At 42.9% G+C, this 17,546-nt stretch overlaps 1 protein-coding gene across 1 annotated transcript in view; it reads right to left on the reverse strand.

The window, feature by feature from the left end:
• LOC109877320 (collagen alpha-1(XIX) chain) overlaps positions 1-10,885 on the reverse strand; it is a 180,759-nt gene extending 169,874 nt beyond the window's left edge. Inside the window, exons 1-4 of the mRNA XM_031817027.1 lie at positions 10,705-10,885; positions 9,509-9,633; positions 7,981-8,061; positions 7,235-7,334 (exon numbers count right to left, since the gene is read on the reverse strand). Coding sequence (XP_031672887.1) covers positions 7,235-7,334; positions 7,981-8,061; positions 9,509-9,596 — 269 coding nt within the window. The 5' untranslated portion in view covers positions 9,597-9,633; positions 10,705-10,885. The remainder of the gene's footprint in view (positions 1-7,234; positions 7,335-7,980; positions 8,062-9,508; positions 9,634-10,704) is intronic.
• Positions 10,886-17,546: the final 6,661 nt, after the last annotated feature.

The raw sequence follows: 17,546 nt of genomic DNA on the forward strand, positions 1-17,546 counted from the left end.
TGGTGCATGTCTAGTGGTGCCTGTCCAGTGGTGCCTGTCCAGTGGTGCCTGTCCAGTGGTGCCTGTCCAGTGGCGCCTGTCTAGTGGTGCCTGTCCAGTGGTGCCTGTCTAGTGGTGCCTGTCCAGTGGTGCCTGTCTAGTGGTGCCTGTCCAGTGGTGCCTGCCCAGTGGTGCCTGTCTAGTGGTGCCTGTCCAGTGGTGCCTGTCCAGTGGTGCATGTCCAATGGTGCCTGTCCAGTGGTGCCTGTCTAGTGGTGCCTGTCCAGTGGTGCCTGTCCAGTGGTTCCTTGTCCAGTGGTGCCTGTCCAGTTCTGCCTGTCTAGTGGTGCCTGTCCAGTGGTGCCTGTCCAGTGGTGCCTGTCTAGTGGTGCCTGTCCAGTGCTGCCTGTCTAGTGGTGCCTGTCTAGTGGTGCCTGTCTAGTGGTGCCTGTTCAGTGCTGCCTATCTAGTGGTGCCTGTCCAGTGGTGCCTGTCCAGTGCTGCCTGTCCAGTGCTGCCTGTCTAGTGGTGCCTGTCTAGTGGTGCCTGTCCAGTGGTGCCTGTCTAGTGGTGCCTGTCCAGTGGTGCCTGTCCAGTGGTTCCTTGTCCAGTGGTTCCTTGTCCAGTGGTGCCTGTCCAGTGCTGCCTGTCCAGTGGTGCCTGTCTAGTGGTGCCTGTCCAGTGGTGCCTGTCTAGTGGTGCCTGTCTAGTGGTTCCTGTCCAGTGGTGCCTGTCCAGTGGTACCTGTCTATGAATCCTCTAGCCTCTGGTCTAGAAGTGCTTCATTTGATGAATATTTCTCATTCACCTACAAAAAGATTGACCGTCAAAATATTGATTTAAAAACGTTTCCCTCTTACTGCTGGGGCGTTGTGGGTAGAAACAAGGTACCACTTTAGTGACAAAACTTTCTGAAAACGATTTTATTTGTCCTCTTCTTTCACTCTTTGACAAAGTGAGTCTGACAGAAATCTAATCATGGATTCCAAAATGACTTGCATCGTCAGCTCGTGTTCAAGAAACAAACAAGAAGCACAACCAGATCAAGCTCGGAACGAATATGTTACCTCGTTGATGCATAGACTATGAATATGCAAACAATCAAAGAAAGTGTGAACACAAGCACTTTCTTTCAAACTCAAAAGTGTGTGTGTGGGTGGAATAGAGAGAGAGAACAAAGAATAGAAAGAGAGAATACAGAGAGCGAGAGAATAACCCCAGTTGGAAACAATGAATTTGCAATTTCACTGATGTGTTCAGTGGTATCATAAGAGACAGAATATTGAGAGAGATAAAAAGAAAGTTAAAAAGAAAGGTAGAAATTGTACTTACATTACAGGGTAGAATACAGTAACACACTGAGACTTACATTACAGGGTAGAATACAGTAACACACTGAGACTTACATTACAGGGTAGAATACAGTAGCACACTGAGACTTACATTACAGGGTAGAATACAGTAACACACTGAGACTTACATTACAGGGTAGAATACAGTAACACACTGAGACTTACATTACAGGGTAGAATACAGTAACACACTGAGACTTATATTACAGGGCAGAATTCAGTAACACACTAAGACTAACATTACAGGGCATAATACAATAACACACTGAGACTAACATTACAGGGTAGAATAGAGTAAGTAACACACTAAGACTAACATTACAGGTTAGAATACAGTAACACACATACTTATATTACAGGGTAGAATACAGTAACACACTAAGACTAACATTACAGGTTAGAATACAGTAACACACTAAGACTAACATTACATGTTAGAATACAGTAACACACATACTTATATTACAGGGCAGAATACAGTAACACACTGAGACTAACATTACAGGGTAGAATACAGTAACACACTAAGACTAACATTACAGGGTAGAATACAGTAACACACATACTTATATTACAGGGCAGAATACAGTAACACACTAAGACTAACATTACAGGGTAGAATACAGTAACACACTAAGACTAACATTACAGGGCATAATACAGTAACACAGTGAGACTTACACTACAGGCTAGAGTACAGTAACACACAGATATAGAAATGGAACACCTCCAAACCCACTCATGAATAGACAACAACACAACCATCCAGCAGCACCATCCATAACTCACTGACATAGCACCAACATACAAAATTGTGTGTGCACCACAGACAGACAGACAGACAGCATCACAGACAGACAGACAGACAGACAGACAGACAGACAGACAGACAGACAGACAGACAGACAGACAGACAGACAGACAGACAGACAGACAGACAGACAGACAGACAGACAGACAGACAGACAGACAGACAGACAGACAGACAGACAGACAGACAGACAGACAGACAGACAGACAGACAGACAGACAGACAGACAGCATCACAGACAGACAGACAGACAGCATCACAGACAGCATCACAGACAGACAGACAGACAGCATCACAGACAGACAGACAGACAGACAGACAGACAGACAGACAGGCAGGCAGGCAGACAGCATCACAGACAGACAGCAAGACAGCCAGACAGACAGCAAGACAGCAAGACAGCAAGACAGCAAGACAGCAAGACAGCAAGACAGACAGACAGACAGACAGACAGACAGCAGTGGTACTTGATTTCATTTTGAACTCCAGAACCTGTCATTGATCTTGGCATACAGACACAATGTACAATCACACAATCAGTCCACTAAGAGAGGAGAGATCCCTCCATCTCTGTGGAACAGTATTAATCACACAATCAGTCCACTAAGAGAGGAGAGATCCTACTCTGGGTAAGAGTATCAGTTTGGCCTGGGAGCTGCCAGATGGACAGAACATTAACCAGGCCCAGAAAGTCGAGCCCCTCTGCCTTTCCTGAGTAAAGAGAGAGATGTTTGGAGGTTGTGGTGGTAGGGGGAAGGAAAGGGAGGAGGGGAGGAGGGGAGTAAGGGGAGGGGAGGAGGAAGGAAAGGGGAGAAAGGGGAGGTCTTCTGCACCTCATGCTGTCCCCCCTACCTCCTTCTCAAGTCCCCCTCCACCGGACCTCCCAGCTGACAGGCAACATCACCTGTCAAAGTACTCAGATAATTGGAGATGAATGCGGTGTCTCGCCCTCTCTCTCCCCCTCTCACACACACTCTCTTCCCTCGCCCTCTCTCTCCCCCTCTCACACACACTCTCTTCCCTCTCCCTTCTCTCTTCCCCCTCTTTCTCACCCCCTCTCCCCCTCTCACACACACTCTCTTCCCTCTCCCTTCCCCCTCTTTCTCACCCCCTCTCCCCCTCTCACACACACTCTCTTCCTCTCCCTTCTCTCTTCCCCCTCTTTCTCACCCCCTCTCCCCCTCTCACACACACTCTCTTCCTCTCCCTTCTCTCTTCCCCATCTTTCTCACCCCCTCTCTATCTCTCGCTCTCTCTCTCTCGCGCTCTTTTCTTCTCCTGCTTTATCTCTCTCAGCATCGATCTCTGTCTCCCCCTTCCCCCTCCCATTTATCTGTCTGTCTGTCAGTCAGTCTCTTTCCTCCCCCTCCCCTCCCTCCCTCCCTCTCTCACTCTCCCCTTCTCTCTCTGTTTCTCTGCCTTCCTTCACTCTGATCTCCTTCCAACAGGTTCAGGCACAGCAGGCCAGCCCAGGCCATAGAGGAGGAAGAGGATATACAGGGACTGGCTGGAGAAACATGTTGCCTCAGTGATTCCTCTCACTGACCAGAGAGGACAGGACAGTGAGTGTGTGTGTTTACAGTTGTGTAATGTACTGTAAAACACAAAGAATATCCTGCGTCTTGTCTTCCCCAGGAGGACGACAGGTCAGGTCGTTCTTTAGCAAAGCCAAAACCATACGGATGGAACAATGGATATTGTGAAAAGCACTGGTCTTCCTAAACCAGCTGGGGAAACCGTCCCACTGCTGCCACTAAACGTGCAGGGTATCATCAATCCATCTCATAGACATCTCGTTGTTACACACTTTCATTTGATAAGATCCTATATAATGTGAATACTGCTTCTCATTCCAGTTCTACTGATGATTCCACATGAGTCTCTGCAGTAAAAACCAAACAGGTATATCAGTTACATTGTAGTCATTTAGCAGACACTCTTAACCAGAGAGACTTACAGTAGTGAGTACATACATGTTCATACTGGTCCCCCGTGGGAATCAAACCCACAACTCTGGTGTTGCAAGCACCACACTCTACCAACTGAGCCACACAGGACTGTCACAGAGCAGAGCAAGTAGAAGTGAAGAAGAGTCCTATACTCCATGTTCAGCACAGGTTAACCCTCAGAGGGGTGTAGGGGGGAGCCCAAACATAAAGTAGGAATTCATATACCTGTATATATACCACAGTAGCATCATATACCTGTATATATATACCACAGTAGCATCATATACCTGTATATATACCACGGTAGCATCATATACCTGTATATATACCACAGTAGCATCATATACCTGTATATATACCACAGTAGCATCATATACCTGTATATATACCACAGTAGCATCATATACCTGTATATATACTACAGTAGCATCATATACCTGTATATATACCACAGTAGCATCATATACCTGTATATATACCACAGTAGCATCATATACCTGTATATACACCACAGTAGCATCATATACCGGTATATATACCACAGTAGCATCATATACCTGTATATATACCACAGTAGCATCATATACCTGTATATATACCACAGTAGCATCATATACCTGTATATATACCACAGTAGCATCATATACCTGTATATATACCACAGTAGCATCATATACCTGTATATATACCACAGTAGCATCATATACCTGTATATATACCACAGTAGCATCATATACCTGTATATATACCACGGTAGTATATCACATGACCAGGTCTCTACACATACAAATCATTTACAGGTGTGACACTGTTTCCCCCCCTGCTGTTGACCTTAAATCAATATGACTTAGTCCTTCATCTCTAGACAATCTATTAAAATGGCTATTAAAAAAAACCTGCACCTTAAACATCACCGGGAGGCCATATACATACATAGCAGGGTAGTCCCAAATGGTACTCCATTCCCTATATAGTTTACTACCTTTGACCAGGTCTGTAGGTAACACGGTGCCGTTTGGGACGCACCCTTTCAAGCTATAGCCACCAGCGGTGGTTATCTTTACCCTTGAGTAATGGTCCTCCCTCAAATCAGAATGTATATCAATATTCTGTACAAATGATTCTACACGTCTTGCAGTAGCGTAGTCCATCTCGGTCTGCCCTTGTTAACCAAAGCATATGGAATTATCTGTGTAGGCTGGATCATGGTTCACCCCATGTCTCTCCCTCCCTCCCTCTCTCTCTTTCTTTTTCTCTCTCTCCCTCCCTCTCTTTCAGCTATCTCTCTCTGGTATCTCTCTCTTTCTTTTTGGTCTCTCTCTATCTCTCTTTCTGGGTTCTCTCTCTCTCTCTCTCTCTCTCTTGCATATATTTCTCTCTCTCCCTGGTCTCTCTCTCTCTCTTTCTGGTCTCTCTCTGTCTGTCTCTCTCTGTTCTCTCTCTCTCTGGTATATATTTCTGGTCTCTCTCTTTCTGGTCTCTCTGGTATCTCTTTCTGTCTCTCTGGTCTCTCTCTCTCTGGTCTCTCTTTTTCTGGTCTCTCTCTCTGGTATCCTTTCTGTCTCTCTCTGGTCTCTCTCTCTCTCTCTGGTCTCTCTTTTTCTGGTCTCTCTCTCTCGGGTATCCTTTCTGTCTCTCTCTGGTCTCTCTCTCTTTCTGATCTCTCTCTCTTGATGACACGAGATGTCATCCTGCAGTGAGCCAGCGTGGAACCTTAGTTTATTCCACATATCAGCTGAACAGGAGGCGGCAAACCTACACTCTGAGAAAATATTTGTTTGCTGCAACGGTAATCCGATATCTTCCTGGCTTGTTTTCAAATCTCAGGCCAGTCCAGGCGGTCTATGCCATGTGGGGGACTGATTTATGTGAGTGAGTTTGTCCATTTAATAGATGGATAAACTCTCTAAACAACTCTGTGAATGTTGTGCAGTATGTCTCTCCTTCAGAGTCTATAGAGATCCATTGGAAGAAGCTGGACAAACAGAACCAAAATAGGTGGTTCGCTTGAGGTATTATCTCTCATGATAGACTATAAACACCAGCACGTCCATGACCTCACCTCTGGTTCTCACATAATACAAACCACCAACATATATTTATCTTTGACTTACAGTAGCTCAAGTAAAGCACAATGCATCCATTAGTATAACCACTAGTACACTTAATGTAGTAAAAGTCCATTAGTACATTAATGTAAGCCTACTCTCGTGTCTCTATAGTATATCTCCTAAAGCCAGAGCCTGTTTCAATAAAGTGTTCAGTCACACAGCCTCTACTCTGACTGGCAATTCCAATTATCTCAAGTAAAGAACACTACGCGGCCATTAGCTTGATCATTAGTACACAACCTACAGATGTTGGATCTGAACTTGATCACCCTGTTGCAGGAGACCTGGAACGTGTAGTGTATTTGATATTTTAAAAGGATTCTCAAGTTTGAAATTTCCACTTTGAAAATTCAGACTTGATTCTTTATCACAAAAATGTATCAACCCCTAAAAAAACGTCCATTCATTATAATCCACAATATAATGGTTCAGATTTTCCTGTTGCTGCAGGATTCTTCTCCTGCTGTAGCAAACTGGCTCAAATTAAGATCCTACACCTGTGCTGTACTGTATGCTGTTAAGCCAGAGCTTAATGGAAACCGCTCCAACAGAGCACAGCCTCATGGCCTGAGGGATCAGGACTTCAGTCAATTCCAAAACAAAGCAACATGATCACACACTGACTGACAGACTCGTACAGTAACTAGTGTCCAAATAGACCTGGCCAGACTACCCTCTAGTCACACCCAAGATGTCCCTGACCCAGCAGGCCCAGCTCAACTCACTCTGTGAGTTGATGTCTCCCTCCTCTAGCTATCAGTGAGCAGTTAGTTTCAATGAAAGGAGAGGGAACAGAGGAAACACACAGACTTGACGCTCAGCGACTAGAGAGATAACGCCCATTTCATGGATACTAGCAAGCTTTGGCGAACAACAAAACTGCTGTCATGCATACTGTTTGAAGGATACAACCGTGAGGGGAGATCTGAATGACTCGATCGGTGATTATCTCAACAAGTGTGAGGCCAGAGTAATGAAACTACCCTCCAGTCACACCCAAGTGTCCCCCTGGGCCAGCCTGGCACTACTCACTCTGTTGGCTTGATGAGGGGGCTGCTCCCCAGCCGGAATGATGGCCGCTCCTCTGTCACTGTCCCCTTTCTCAGGAGAAACTTTTCTGTCAGATCAAAACCTGAAAGAAAAGAGACAACAGGACGAGAAGGGCTGGTTTAAACTCAGGAAGTCTGCTTCACTGACATAGATTCAGCCTCGTCCTGAGCTGGAATAAAAACACTTTCTATGGAGATGATCTGTGCTCAGCAAACTGGCACTTGTTGTTACAAGGTGTTGTTTTGAACAGTGCGGTGATCCAACAATATGGATTGAGTCTGGACTTTCTAGATTTACATCAAACTCCTGTCCAGTTTGATCCATTCCTATGGTACAATATAGTTCATTTATGCATAATTACTTCAAAGACAATAGATTTGACCATCAGTGCTCCCTCAAACAAATTGGTGCACGTCTGTTAGCGCAGGCTCAATTACAGAGTATTTCTGTTCTGTGTTACATAACCTGTGAACATATTCATGTTTTTCACGACACGTCTGAGACATGAACGTTATTACCCCCCTGGATCAGAGCCAAACAGATTGATTTGTCCTAAATGGCACCCTATTCTCAATATAGTGCACTACTTTTGACCAGAGCCCTATGAGCCCTGTTCAAAATTAGTGCACTATATTGGGAATAGGGTGCCATTTGGTATGTAACCATTGAGAGAGAGATGGATTTATTTCAATTGAGGGAGGTGCACACAATAACACTATAATTCTTACCGGTGAATTCTGGCTGTGGACCATTTAAACTGTAGGAAAACAGGTCCTTGTCTACTTTCAATGGAGGACATCTAGAGTTGTCTAGAAAACAGGGATAACATCATCAGCCATACAAGGTTCATATTCATGGAAGTAAAAATGAAGATGCAGACAGCAAACAAGTGCAGAATACCTTCTCAACACTTCAGTCATCAAAGACGAAAACGTTGAGATCTGATGTCCGACAGCGAGATTGAGGATTTGGCACATAACCATTGGTTGATGTGCTCAGCGGGACTGCAATATAGTAGTCAGCCTGTGACGTGACCAGTGTCTTTCCATGTGGAGGGGCACTTCAGTCACTCACCACATCAGTGGTTGTTAGTCCTCACTATCCACCCATTCATTAAGATGCACTCCACGTCCCCAATGGTACCCTATTCCTTATATAGTGCACTACTTCTGACCAGTGCCCTATGGGGACCAGGGTGCCATTTGGGCCGCAGCCTCACACAGCCCAGACAGGGATGTAGAAGTGTTGTTAATTAGAGGTGGTGAAAGAGACCTAACTATAACTGGGCTCAACTTTGACCCTTTTTCTATTGAGCCATGTTTCCTCTTGGAGACTGGGGCACGGCTACGGGGTCGTGCAGCAAAACGTTTCACAACATCGTGCAATGGAAAACACTAACGGGTGTTTCTTATTAGACAAGTTCAAATAATACCACTTCCCAGTTTGTCTTTTTGTGACGGTTTTCTTCAGTTTCGTGCCAACTGAACATGACCCAGACCGTATACTGTAGCTAAAACTGCAAACAAATGACTTGCCATGTTCCTGTCTGCAAAATCTGACCATGATCATCTACTGTGACAACACCAATGTTAGCCCAAGGTTATTGGAAGGGCATGCTAGTACCACTCAAAAGTCAACTCAAACGGGTAGCAATAACCTGTAATGTAGTTATCTTTTAGCTATATGTATTTCAAGGGATGTAAACAATACTGCCTGTTTCAGACAATATCTTGAGCACAGCCACATAGCCTAGCCTAGTGTGTGCTATGAAATATACATTCCAAAACGGTGTGTACCACATAGCTCCCAAAATGTCTTCCCACTGTAAACTAAGCCTAAGGAGAGTGTCTGTGAGATCAAAGTCATCTTGGTGTTGGTGACAGTGTCCTTACATGCCACAAGAGGTTGGTGGCTCATTGGTAGCCTAGCGGTTAGAGCGTTGGGCCAGTAACTGAAAGTCACTAGTTCAATACCCATGCCGACAAGGGGAAAAATATGCCGAAGTGCCCTTGAGCAAGGCACTGATCCCTAATTTGCTCCAAGGGCGCCGTATTACTATGACAGACCCTGTAAAACAACACATTTCACCGGACCTATCTGGTGTATGTGACAATAAAACATGTTATTTTGTTATGGAATGGTATCTAACTCATCAATCACAGGGTTTCCATGTGTTTGGTACCATTCCATTCACTCCATTCCAGCCATTATTATGGTCTGTCCTCCCCTCAGCAGCCTCCTGTGTTAGATACATACCTATTCTTTCGTTCAATGCCATTCCAACAGTGCAGGGAATGGTATGAGCGATCCAGAGGAAAGCTGCCCATTTGAGCAAGCAACTCATGTCTTCTCTGATGCAAGAGAAGATACTTCTTCAAAACCTAAAATAAAACACAAGTTAGTTATTCAAATAGTACGCCTACATCTTACAGTAACATATGAATGAATGTCATACATTTGTTTTGAAGTATGTGAAGTATTAGTAATCTATTACACAGAAAACTGTAAAATGAGACGCGCCTTTTCTACCCCATAACGAAAAGTGTTTACTGCAAATGTAATGTGTGTCGTATCACAGTTGAAAATAACCAATGCTCCACTGCAGACCTCAACTGAAGGCGTGAGAGCAAGGTGCGACAGGTCCACTGCAAGAGTTGCTGCGTTATTATGGCGCAATCATATCACCAGGAAAATAGGCTACACAGAAGAGACACACTTTGTAGGCTATACCAAACTGAAACAAATAGAATGGGGTCGGATATGTAGAACTAGTCTAAATTATGAATTTGAACCTGAACATAACTGTCCCGGGTCAGTATGACACAGATCACGTTCATAGTGAGATGAGATCACGCGCATGATGCCAACTGACAAAATACAACTTCGATGGAGAGATGCCAAATTCCTCAAACGTGCCAATCTCACAATTCAAACCAGTGATAATATCTGTCGGACATTGAAAAGCGCCACAGCTGCAACTCAGATTGTTTGGAACTAGCGGACGAGACATTCCATGATAGTCTATTCCATTTATGCGGTATTCATATTTTCACATTTTCAAGGCTCCTCAATCATTAGATATACTTACCAAATTACGCGTAATTATGCATTCCGTTCACTGCAGCCTTATACGGTTATTGCGAGCATATGGACAAACTGCATGCTACACAAGTGTTACACACAGTATAGCCTATTTACACGAACGTAAAGGAATGTTCATAAATCATTTCGAGTGACTGAAGCCGTCCCGTAAAGACAGACAAGTTCCAGAACATGAACTAAAGCTGTGCGCAAAACCACTAAAGTGCCAAACTACGACAAGGCTAGACGCACTAACCAACGACCCTACTTATAAGTTCGTATCGATACATGGCATTACAGAGGAGGATTTCAAGCAGCCATTATTATTCAACCTGTAAATTATGAATATCAAACCAAACCGGTCTACTTACAATTGGTGAGAAAGTTTCCTCCGGCATAAAAACGCATTAATCCATGAACGCTTATGAACGCATGTTTGGAAAAATAGTCGGTTCCTATTCCAAAGTACACTTGTAAAGAAATAAAAGTGAGAATGGGATCTCTTACTAGATCCTCGTGTCCTTATTAGTCGCACCGACTGACTGACCCTCCCACTCTCTCATTAGGCTACTGGAATGCATGGAGGACCCCAAGTCCGCCACCGGTGAAGGCATTACAATGGAAACGCTCCACAATTTGGATGAGAAAACAATATTTATAATTTTCTAATTTTAATTATTATTATTTTAAGTATTGTTGTTTGACTAAGAACATCACATACAGTAGTACATCATTCATGTGAAAATAAACTGGTGCTCAAATTATGTAATGAGTAATTCAATTATTTTCATTATCTTTTCTGTTTTCTTCCATCCACACTGTGTTAAATTAGAATTTGGAGCCAACCATTTCCTCTGCCAACAATAATGTTCATAATGTATGGATTAAATATTGATTTATTGATCGAGAACATGAACTGGGGATGAAATACAGTACTTTGCTAGCTATAACCTCCAACTCAATGTTGCCTGATAGTCAATATTATGGGTTTTCTTGGTGAGTTTGATCACCACCTTGAATTGTACCTAGGCTTTGCTAGATAGTTCCATAGGAGTTGGGGTCTATTTTAGTCTCAGACTCAAATGCCACAACAGAATGTTTTGCAATCTCCTTGAGGATGGTGCTGAAGGGCTCATGTAGAGTTTTACACCAAGTTAGAATGAAACCTATGGTGCTGAAGGGCTCATGTAGAGGTTTACACCAAGTTAGAATGAACTCTATGGTGCTGAAGGGCTCATGTAGAGTTTTACACCAAGTTAGAATGAAACTTATGGTGCTGAAGGGCTCATGTAGAGTTTTACACTAAGTTAGAATGAGCCCTATGGTGCTGAAGGGCTCATGTAGAGTTTTACACCAAGTTAGAATGAAACCTATGGTGCTGACGGGCTCATGTAGAGGTTTACACCAAGTTAGAATGAACTCTATGGTGCTTGAAATGTTTATCCCAAATCTTTTCACAAGGAACATAAGGAATAGTTATTTAATATATACTGAACCAAAATATAAACGCAACATACAACAATACCAACGATTTTCCTGAGTCACAGTTCATATAAGGAAATCATTCAATTGGAAAAAATTATTAGCGCCTAATCTATGGATTTCACATAACTGGGCAGAGGCGCAGTCATGGGTGGGCCTGGGAGGACACAGGCCTACCCACTGGGGAGCCAGGTTCACCCACTGGGGAGCCAGGTTCACCCACTGGGGAGCCAGGTTCACCCACTGAGGAGACAGGTTCACCCACTGGGGAGCCAGGTTCACCCACTGTGGAGCCAGGTTCACCCACTGGGGAGCCAGGTTCACCCACTGGGGAGCCAGGTTCACCCACTGGGGAGCCAGGTTCACCCACTGAGGAGACAGGTTCACCCACTGGGGAGCCAGGCCCAGCCAATCAGAATGAGTTTTTCCCCACAAAAAGCCTTTATTACAGACAGAAATACTCCTCAGTTTCATTCATTCTCTAAAACGACGGTGGAGGCGGCCCATGGTAGAGAAATTAACATTCACTTATCTGGCAACAGCTCTGGTGGACATTCCTGAAGTCAGCACGCCAACTACACACTCCCTCAAAACTTGAGATGTCTGTGGCATTGTGTTATGTGACAAAATTTTATATTTTAGGGTAGCCTTTTGTCTCCAGCACAAGGTGCACCTGTGTAATGATTATGCTGTTTAATCTGCTTCTTGATATGCCACACATGTCAGTTGGATAGATTATCTTGGAAAAAGAGAAATGCTCACTAGCCAGAATGTAAACAAATGTGTGCACAAAATTTGAGCGAAATAAGCTTTCTTTTGCGTATGGAACATTTCTGGGATCTTTTATTTCAGCTCATGAAACATGGGAACAACACTTTACATGTTGTGTTTATATTTTTGTTCAGTGTAGTTTGAAAATAATAAGTAGGCCTATCTTTATTCTGAGATATTGTCAGCCTAATAGAACCAAAGCCCAAGGTGAAGTGGAGTTGAAGTGGAGGGCCAGCAGCATCACAGTGATAATGGACATCTAGCCTTGTTTGTAACTTCATGGTTTATTCACAACTGATCTAAGAATGAAGAAAAGCCTGTGGTACCTTTTCATCTGCAGGCACACCATTGACCCCATACAACTTCAACACATTCTGTAAAAGACATAACAAGTGGGTACAGAGATTATGCTAATTGCATGATAAATATATGATGGAAAAACTACATGGAATACCTGAAAACTACATTGTTAAATCTAAACTGGTATTTTATTCCTTCTCTCCAGTCTCCACCATAGCTATTGGTAAAGAAGAGATTAGATATTCAAAGAGATATTCATATACACTATATATACAAAAGTATGTGGACACGCCATCAAATTAGTGGATTTGGCTATTTCAGCCACACCCGTTGCTGACAGATGTATTATATGGAGAACATAGCCATGCAATCTCCTCCCTACTGAAAAGCTCAGTGACTTTCAACGTGGCACTGTCATAGGATGCCACTTTTCCAAAAAGTCAGTTCTTAAAATTTGCCCCAGTCAACTCTAAGTGCTGTTATTGTGAAGTGGAAACGTCTAGGAGCAACAACGGCTCAGCCGCGAAGTGGTAGGCCACACAAGCTCACGGAACACGACCGCCAAGTGCTGAAATTCATAATGCATAAAAATCGTCCATTCTCGGTTGCAACACTCATGAAATGGGTTTCCATGGCTCTTCCCCATCTGGCAGTCCGACGGACAAATCTGGGTTTGGCAGATGCCAGGAGAACGCTACCTGCCCAATGCGTAGTGCCAACTGTAAGGTTTGGTGGAGGAGGAATAATGGTCTGGGGCTGTTTTTCATGGTTAGGGCTAGGCCCCTTAGTTCCAGTGAAGTGAAATCTTAACGGTACAGCATACAATGACATTCTAGACAATTCTGTGTTTCTAACTTTGTGGCAACAGTTTGGTAAAGGCCCTTTCCTGTTTCAACATGACAATGCCCCTGTGCAGAAAGCGAGGTCCCATACAGAAATGGTTTATTGAGATCGGTGTGGAAGAACTTGACTGGCCTGCACAGAGCCCTGACCTCAACCCTATCGAACACATTTGAGATGAATTGGAATGCCGACTGCAAGCCAGGCCTAATCACCCAACATCAGTGCCTGACCTCACTAATGCTCTTGTGGCTGAATGGAAGCAAGTCCCCGCAGCAATGTTCAAACATCTAGTGGAAAGTCTTCCCAGAAGAGTGGAGGCTGTAATAGCAGCAAAGGGGGGGGACAACTCCATATTAATGCCCGTGATTTTGGAATGAGATGATTGACAAGCACGTATCCACATACTTTTGGTCATGTAGTATGTACGTTTAAACAGTAATACATGGTCAGAGTAAAAATAGTTTCACGAACTTCGGCAACAGATAAAGAACTCCACCTCCACACAAATAAGTCATGCCATTGAAGTAAACACTAGTTACCTCCCTTACCTTCCTTGGTACCTCCCTTCATACCAGCAGCCATTTATGAAGTATTTATATGTTATTCTAGTCTGTTCTATTCTATTCTATTTTATTGTGTTCTATTCTGTTCTGTTCTATTCGGTTCAATTCAATTCTATTGTGTTCTATTCTGTTCTGTTCTATTCGGTTCTCTTCAATTCTATTTTGTTCTATTCTGTACCTGTACATAGCCAATCTGTAAACATACCTTTCAACTACATCATCCCCATACTGTATTTATTTCTTTATCTTGCTCCTTTGCACCCCAGTATTTTATTATTTTCACATTCATCTTCTCCACATCTCCCATTCCAGTGTTTAATTGCTATATTGTAATTACTTCACCACCATGGCCTATTTATTTCCTTAACTCCCTTATCCTACGTCATTTGTACTCACTGTATATAGACTTTTTGTTTTCCTTTTTTTCTACTGTATTATTGACTGTATGTTTGTTTATTCCATGTGTAACTCTGTGTTGTTGTCTGCGTAGAACTGCTATGCTTTGTCTTGGCCAGGTTGCAGTTGCAAATGAGAACTTGTTCTCAACTAGCCTACCTGGTTAAATAAAGGTGAAATAAATAAATAAATAAATACAAATTATGTTCTACTCTGTTCTGTTCTATTCTATTTTGTCCTAGTCTTCTATTCTAGTCTTTTCTATTGTGTTCTATGCTATTCTGTTCTAGCTGATTGTTAGTTCCTTACTTTCAGTAAGAAGTTTCTGTGTGTGTGTGTGTTGGGTTATTGCTGCTTCCTGTTGAATTAGACAAACACTAATCCATTTATCTGTGGACTCTGATGCCTGACATGTCTTTAAAACAATCAGTAGGCATGGATATGGGACATCATCCAATCAGTAGGCATGGATCTGGGACATCATCCAATCAGTAGGCATGGATCTGGGACATCATCCAATCAGTAGGCATGGATCTGGGACATCATCCAATCAGTAGGCATGGATCTGGGACATCATCCAATCAGTAGGCATGGATCTGGGACATCATCCATACAGTAGGCATGGATCTGGGACATCATCCAATCAGTAGGCATGGATCTGGGACATCATCCAATCAGTAGGCATGGATATGGGACATCATCCAATCAGTAGGCATGGATATGGGACATCATCCAATCAGTAGGCATGGATATGGGACATCATCCAATCAGTAGGCATGGATCTGGGACATGTGTATGATTAGCTTTATACTTCAAAGAGGCCTGAAAATAGGTGTTTTCTAAGCAAACACATTAGCATGGCTGCATTGTGTGTTGTTCCACCTGCCTATAAGCATTGGTGTGCCGTACACTGTGCCTATATGAGCTCTCATTGTGCCTTTCAGGTTATTATTGCCTTGAGGCTGATGTTCAACACCTGCCTTTTAACTGGATATGAAATGCATAGGAACATCTTTATCTATGGATGATGTATTATATCCCGTATTCTAGAAATATCATACAGTCTGCTTGTATACCCAGCAGAATGTTTAGTCACTCACATGGAAGCTCAACCTGTATTCTAGAAATATCATACAGTCTGCTTGTATACCCAGTAGAATGTTTAGTCACTCACATGGAAGCTCAACCTGTATTCTAGAAATATCATACAGTCTGCTTGTATACCCAGTAGAATGTTTAGTCACTCACATGGAAGCTCAACCTGTATTCTAGAAATATCATACAGTCTGCTTGTATACCCAGTAGAATGTTTAGTCACTCACATGGAAGCTCAACCCGTATTCAAAAAATATCATACAGTCTGCTTGTATACCCAGTAGAATGTTTAGTCACTCACATGGAAGCTCAACCCGTATTCTAGAAATATCATACAGTCTGCTTGTATACCCAGTAGAATGTTTAGTCACTCACATGGAAGCTCAACCCGTATTCTAGAAATATCATACAGTCTGCTTGTATACCCAGTAGAATGTTTAGTCACTCACATGGAAGCTCAACCTGTATTCTAGAAATATCATAGTCTGCTTGTATACCCAGTAGAATGTTTAGTCACTCACATGGAAGCTCAACCTGTATTCTAGAAATATCATACAGTCTGCTTGTATACCCAGTAGAATGTTTAGTCACTCACATGGAAGCTCAACCTGTATTCTAGAAATATCATACAGTCTGCTTGTATACCCAGTAGAATGTTTAGTCACTCACATGGAAGCTCAACCTGTATTCTAGAAATATCATAGTCTGCTTGTATACCCAGTAGAATGTTTAGTCACTCACATGGAAGCTCAACCTGTATTCTAGAAATATCATACAGTCTGCTTGTATACCCAGTAGAATGTTTAGTCACTCACATGGAAGCTCAACCTGTATTCTAGAAATATCATACAGTCTGCTTGTATACCCAGTAGAATGTTAGTCACTCACATGGAAGCTCAACCTGTATTCTAAAAATATCATACAGTCTGCTTGTATACCCAGTAGAATGTTTAGTCACTCACATGGAAGCTCAACCTGTATTCTAAAAATATCATACAGTCTGCTTGTATACCCAGTAGAATGTTTAGTCACTCACATGGAAGCTCAACCTGTATTGCCCTGGGCCCTGCCATGTGACAAAGCAAATGGTTTTAGTGATAAAATGATTTGGTAAAAAGCATACTTTGTCTCAGAAATGGAAATGCAGACATGAGTTATGTTGAGGTCACCGCTGCCTGCCATGGTGCATAGAGAAACAGGTAATGGCCTAACCTCAAAATCCTTAAACAAGATCAATTCATTTTACTGTTGGGGGAGAGTGCCCATACAGACATTTATTGAATAAAAGCTCAATACATAGAAACAAAGATAAAGTAAAGAAGAAAACCGATGCCAGAAATGTTTTGATAGCTGAGAGTCCACTGGCTGTGTCTGTTGTCTGTTTCGATGCAGCCAACTTCAAATGAAGAATACCGTCAGTGTGCTTAATCAATGCAGTAGAACATGACATTAAACTCCATGTGTGTGTGTGTGTGACAGGTTTCTGCAGTACAGTGGGTAATCAATTCCTTATTCTGAACCTAACGTCTCATTTGGAACAATGGTCCTTACTTGAGGAGAATCCTGATAGGTTGATGTTCGTCCTCCAGGAGTCACAATGAACAACCAGGGTTGACATTGTCCTGTCGTGCTGAGGGGACGTCCTAAAATTACACAGGAAGGGATATTTATAACTTTATGGTACCTCTATTTTAAAGGGATCGTTCATTCAAATCACAAATGACATTTTTGTTTCCTTACCTTATATCAGTCTAATGTTCTAG

This window comes from Oncorhynchus kisutch, unplaced genomic scaffold (assembly GCF_002021735.2).
Source record: "Oncorhynchus kisutch isolate 150728-3 unplaced genomic scaffold, Okis_V2 scaffold915, whole genome shotgun sequence".
NCBI lineage: Eukaryota > Metazoa > Chordata > Actinopteri > Salmoniformes > Salmonidae > Oncorhynchus > Oncorhynchus kisutch.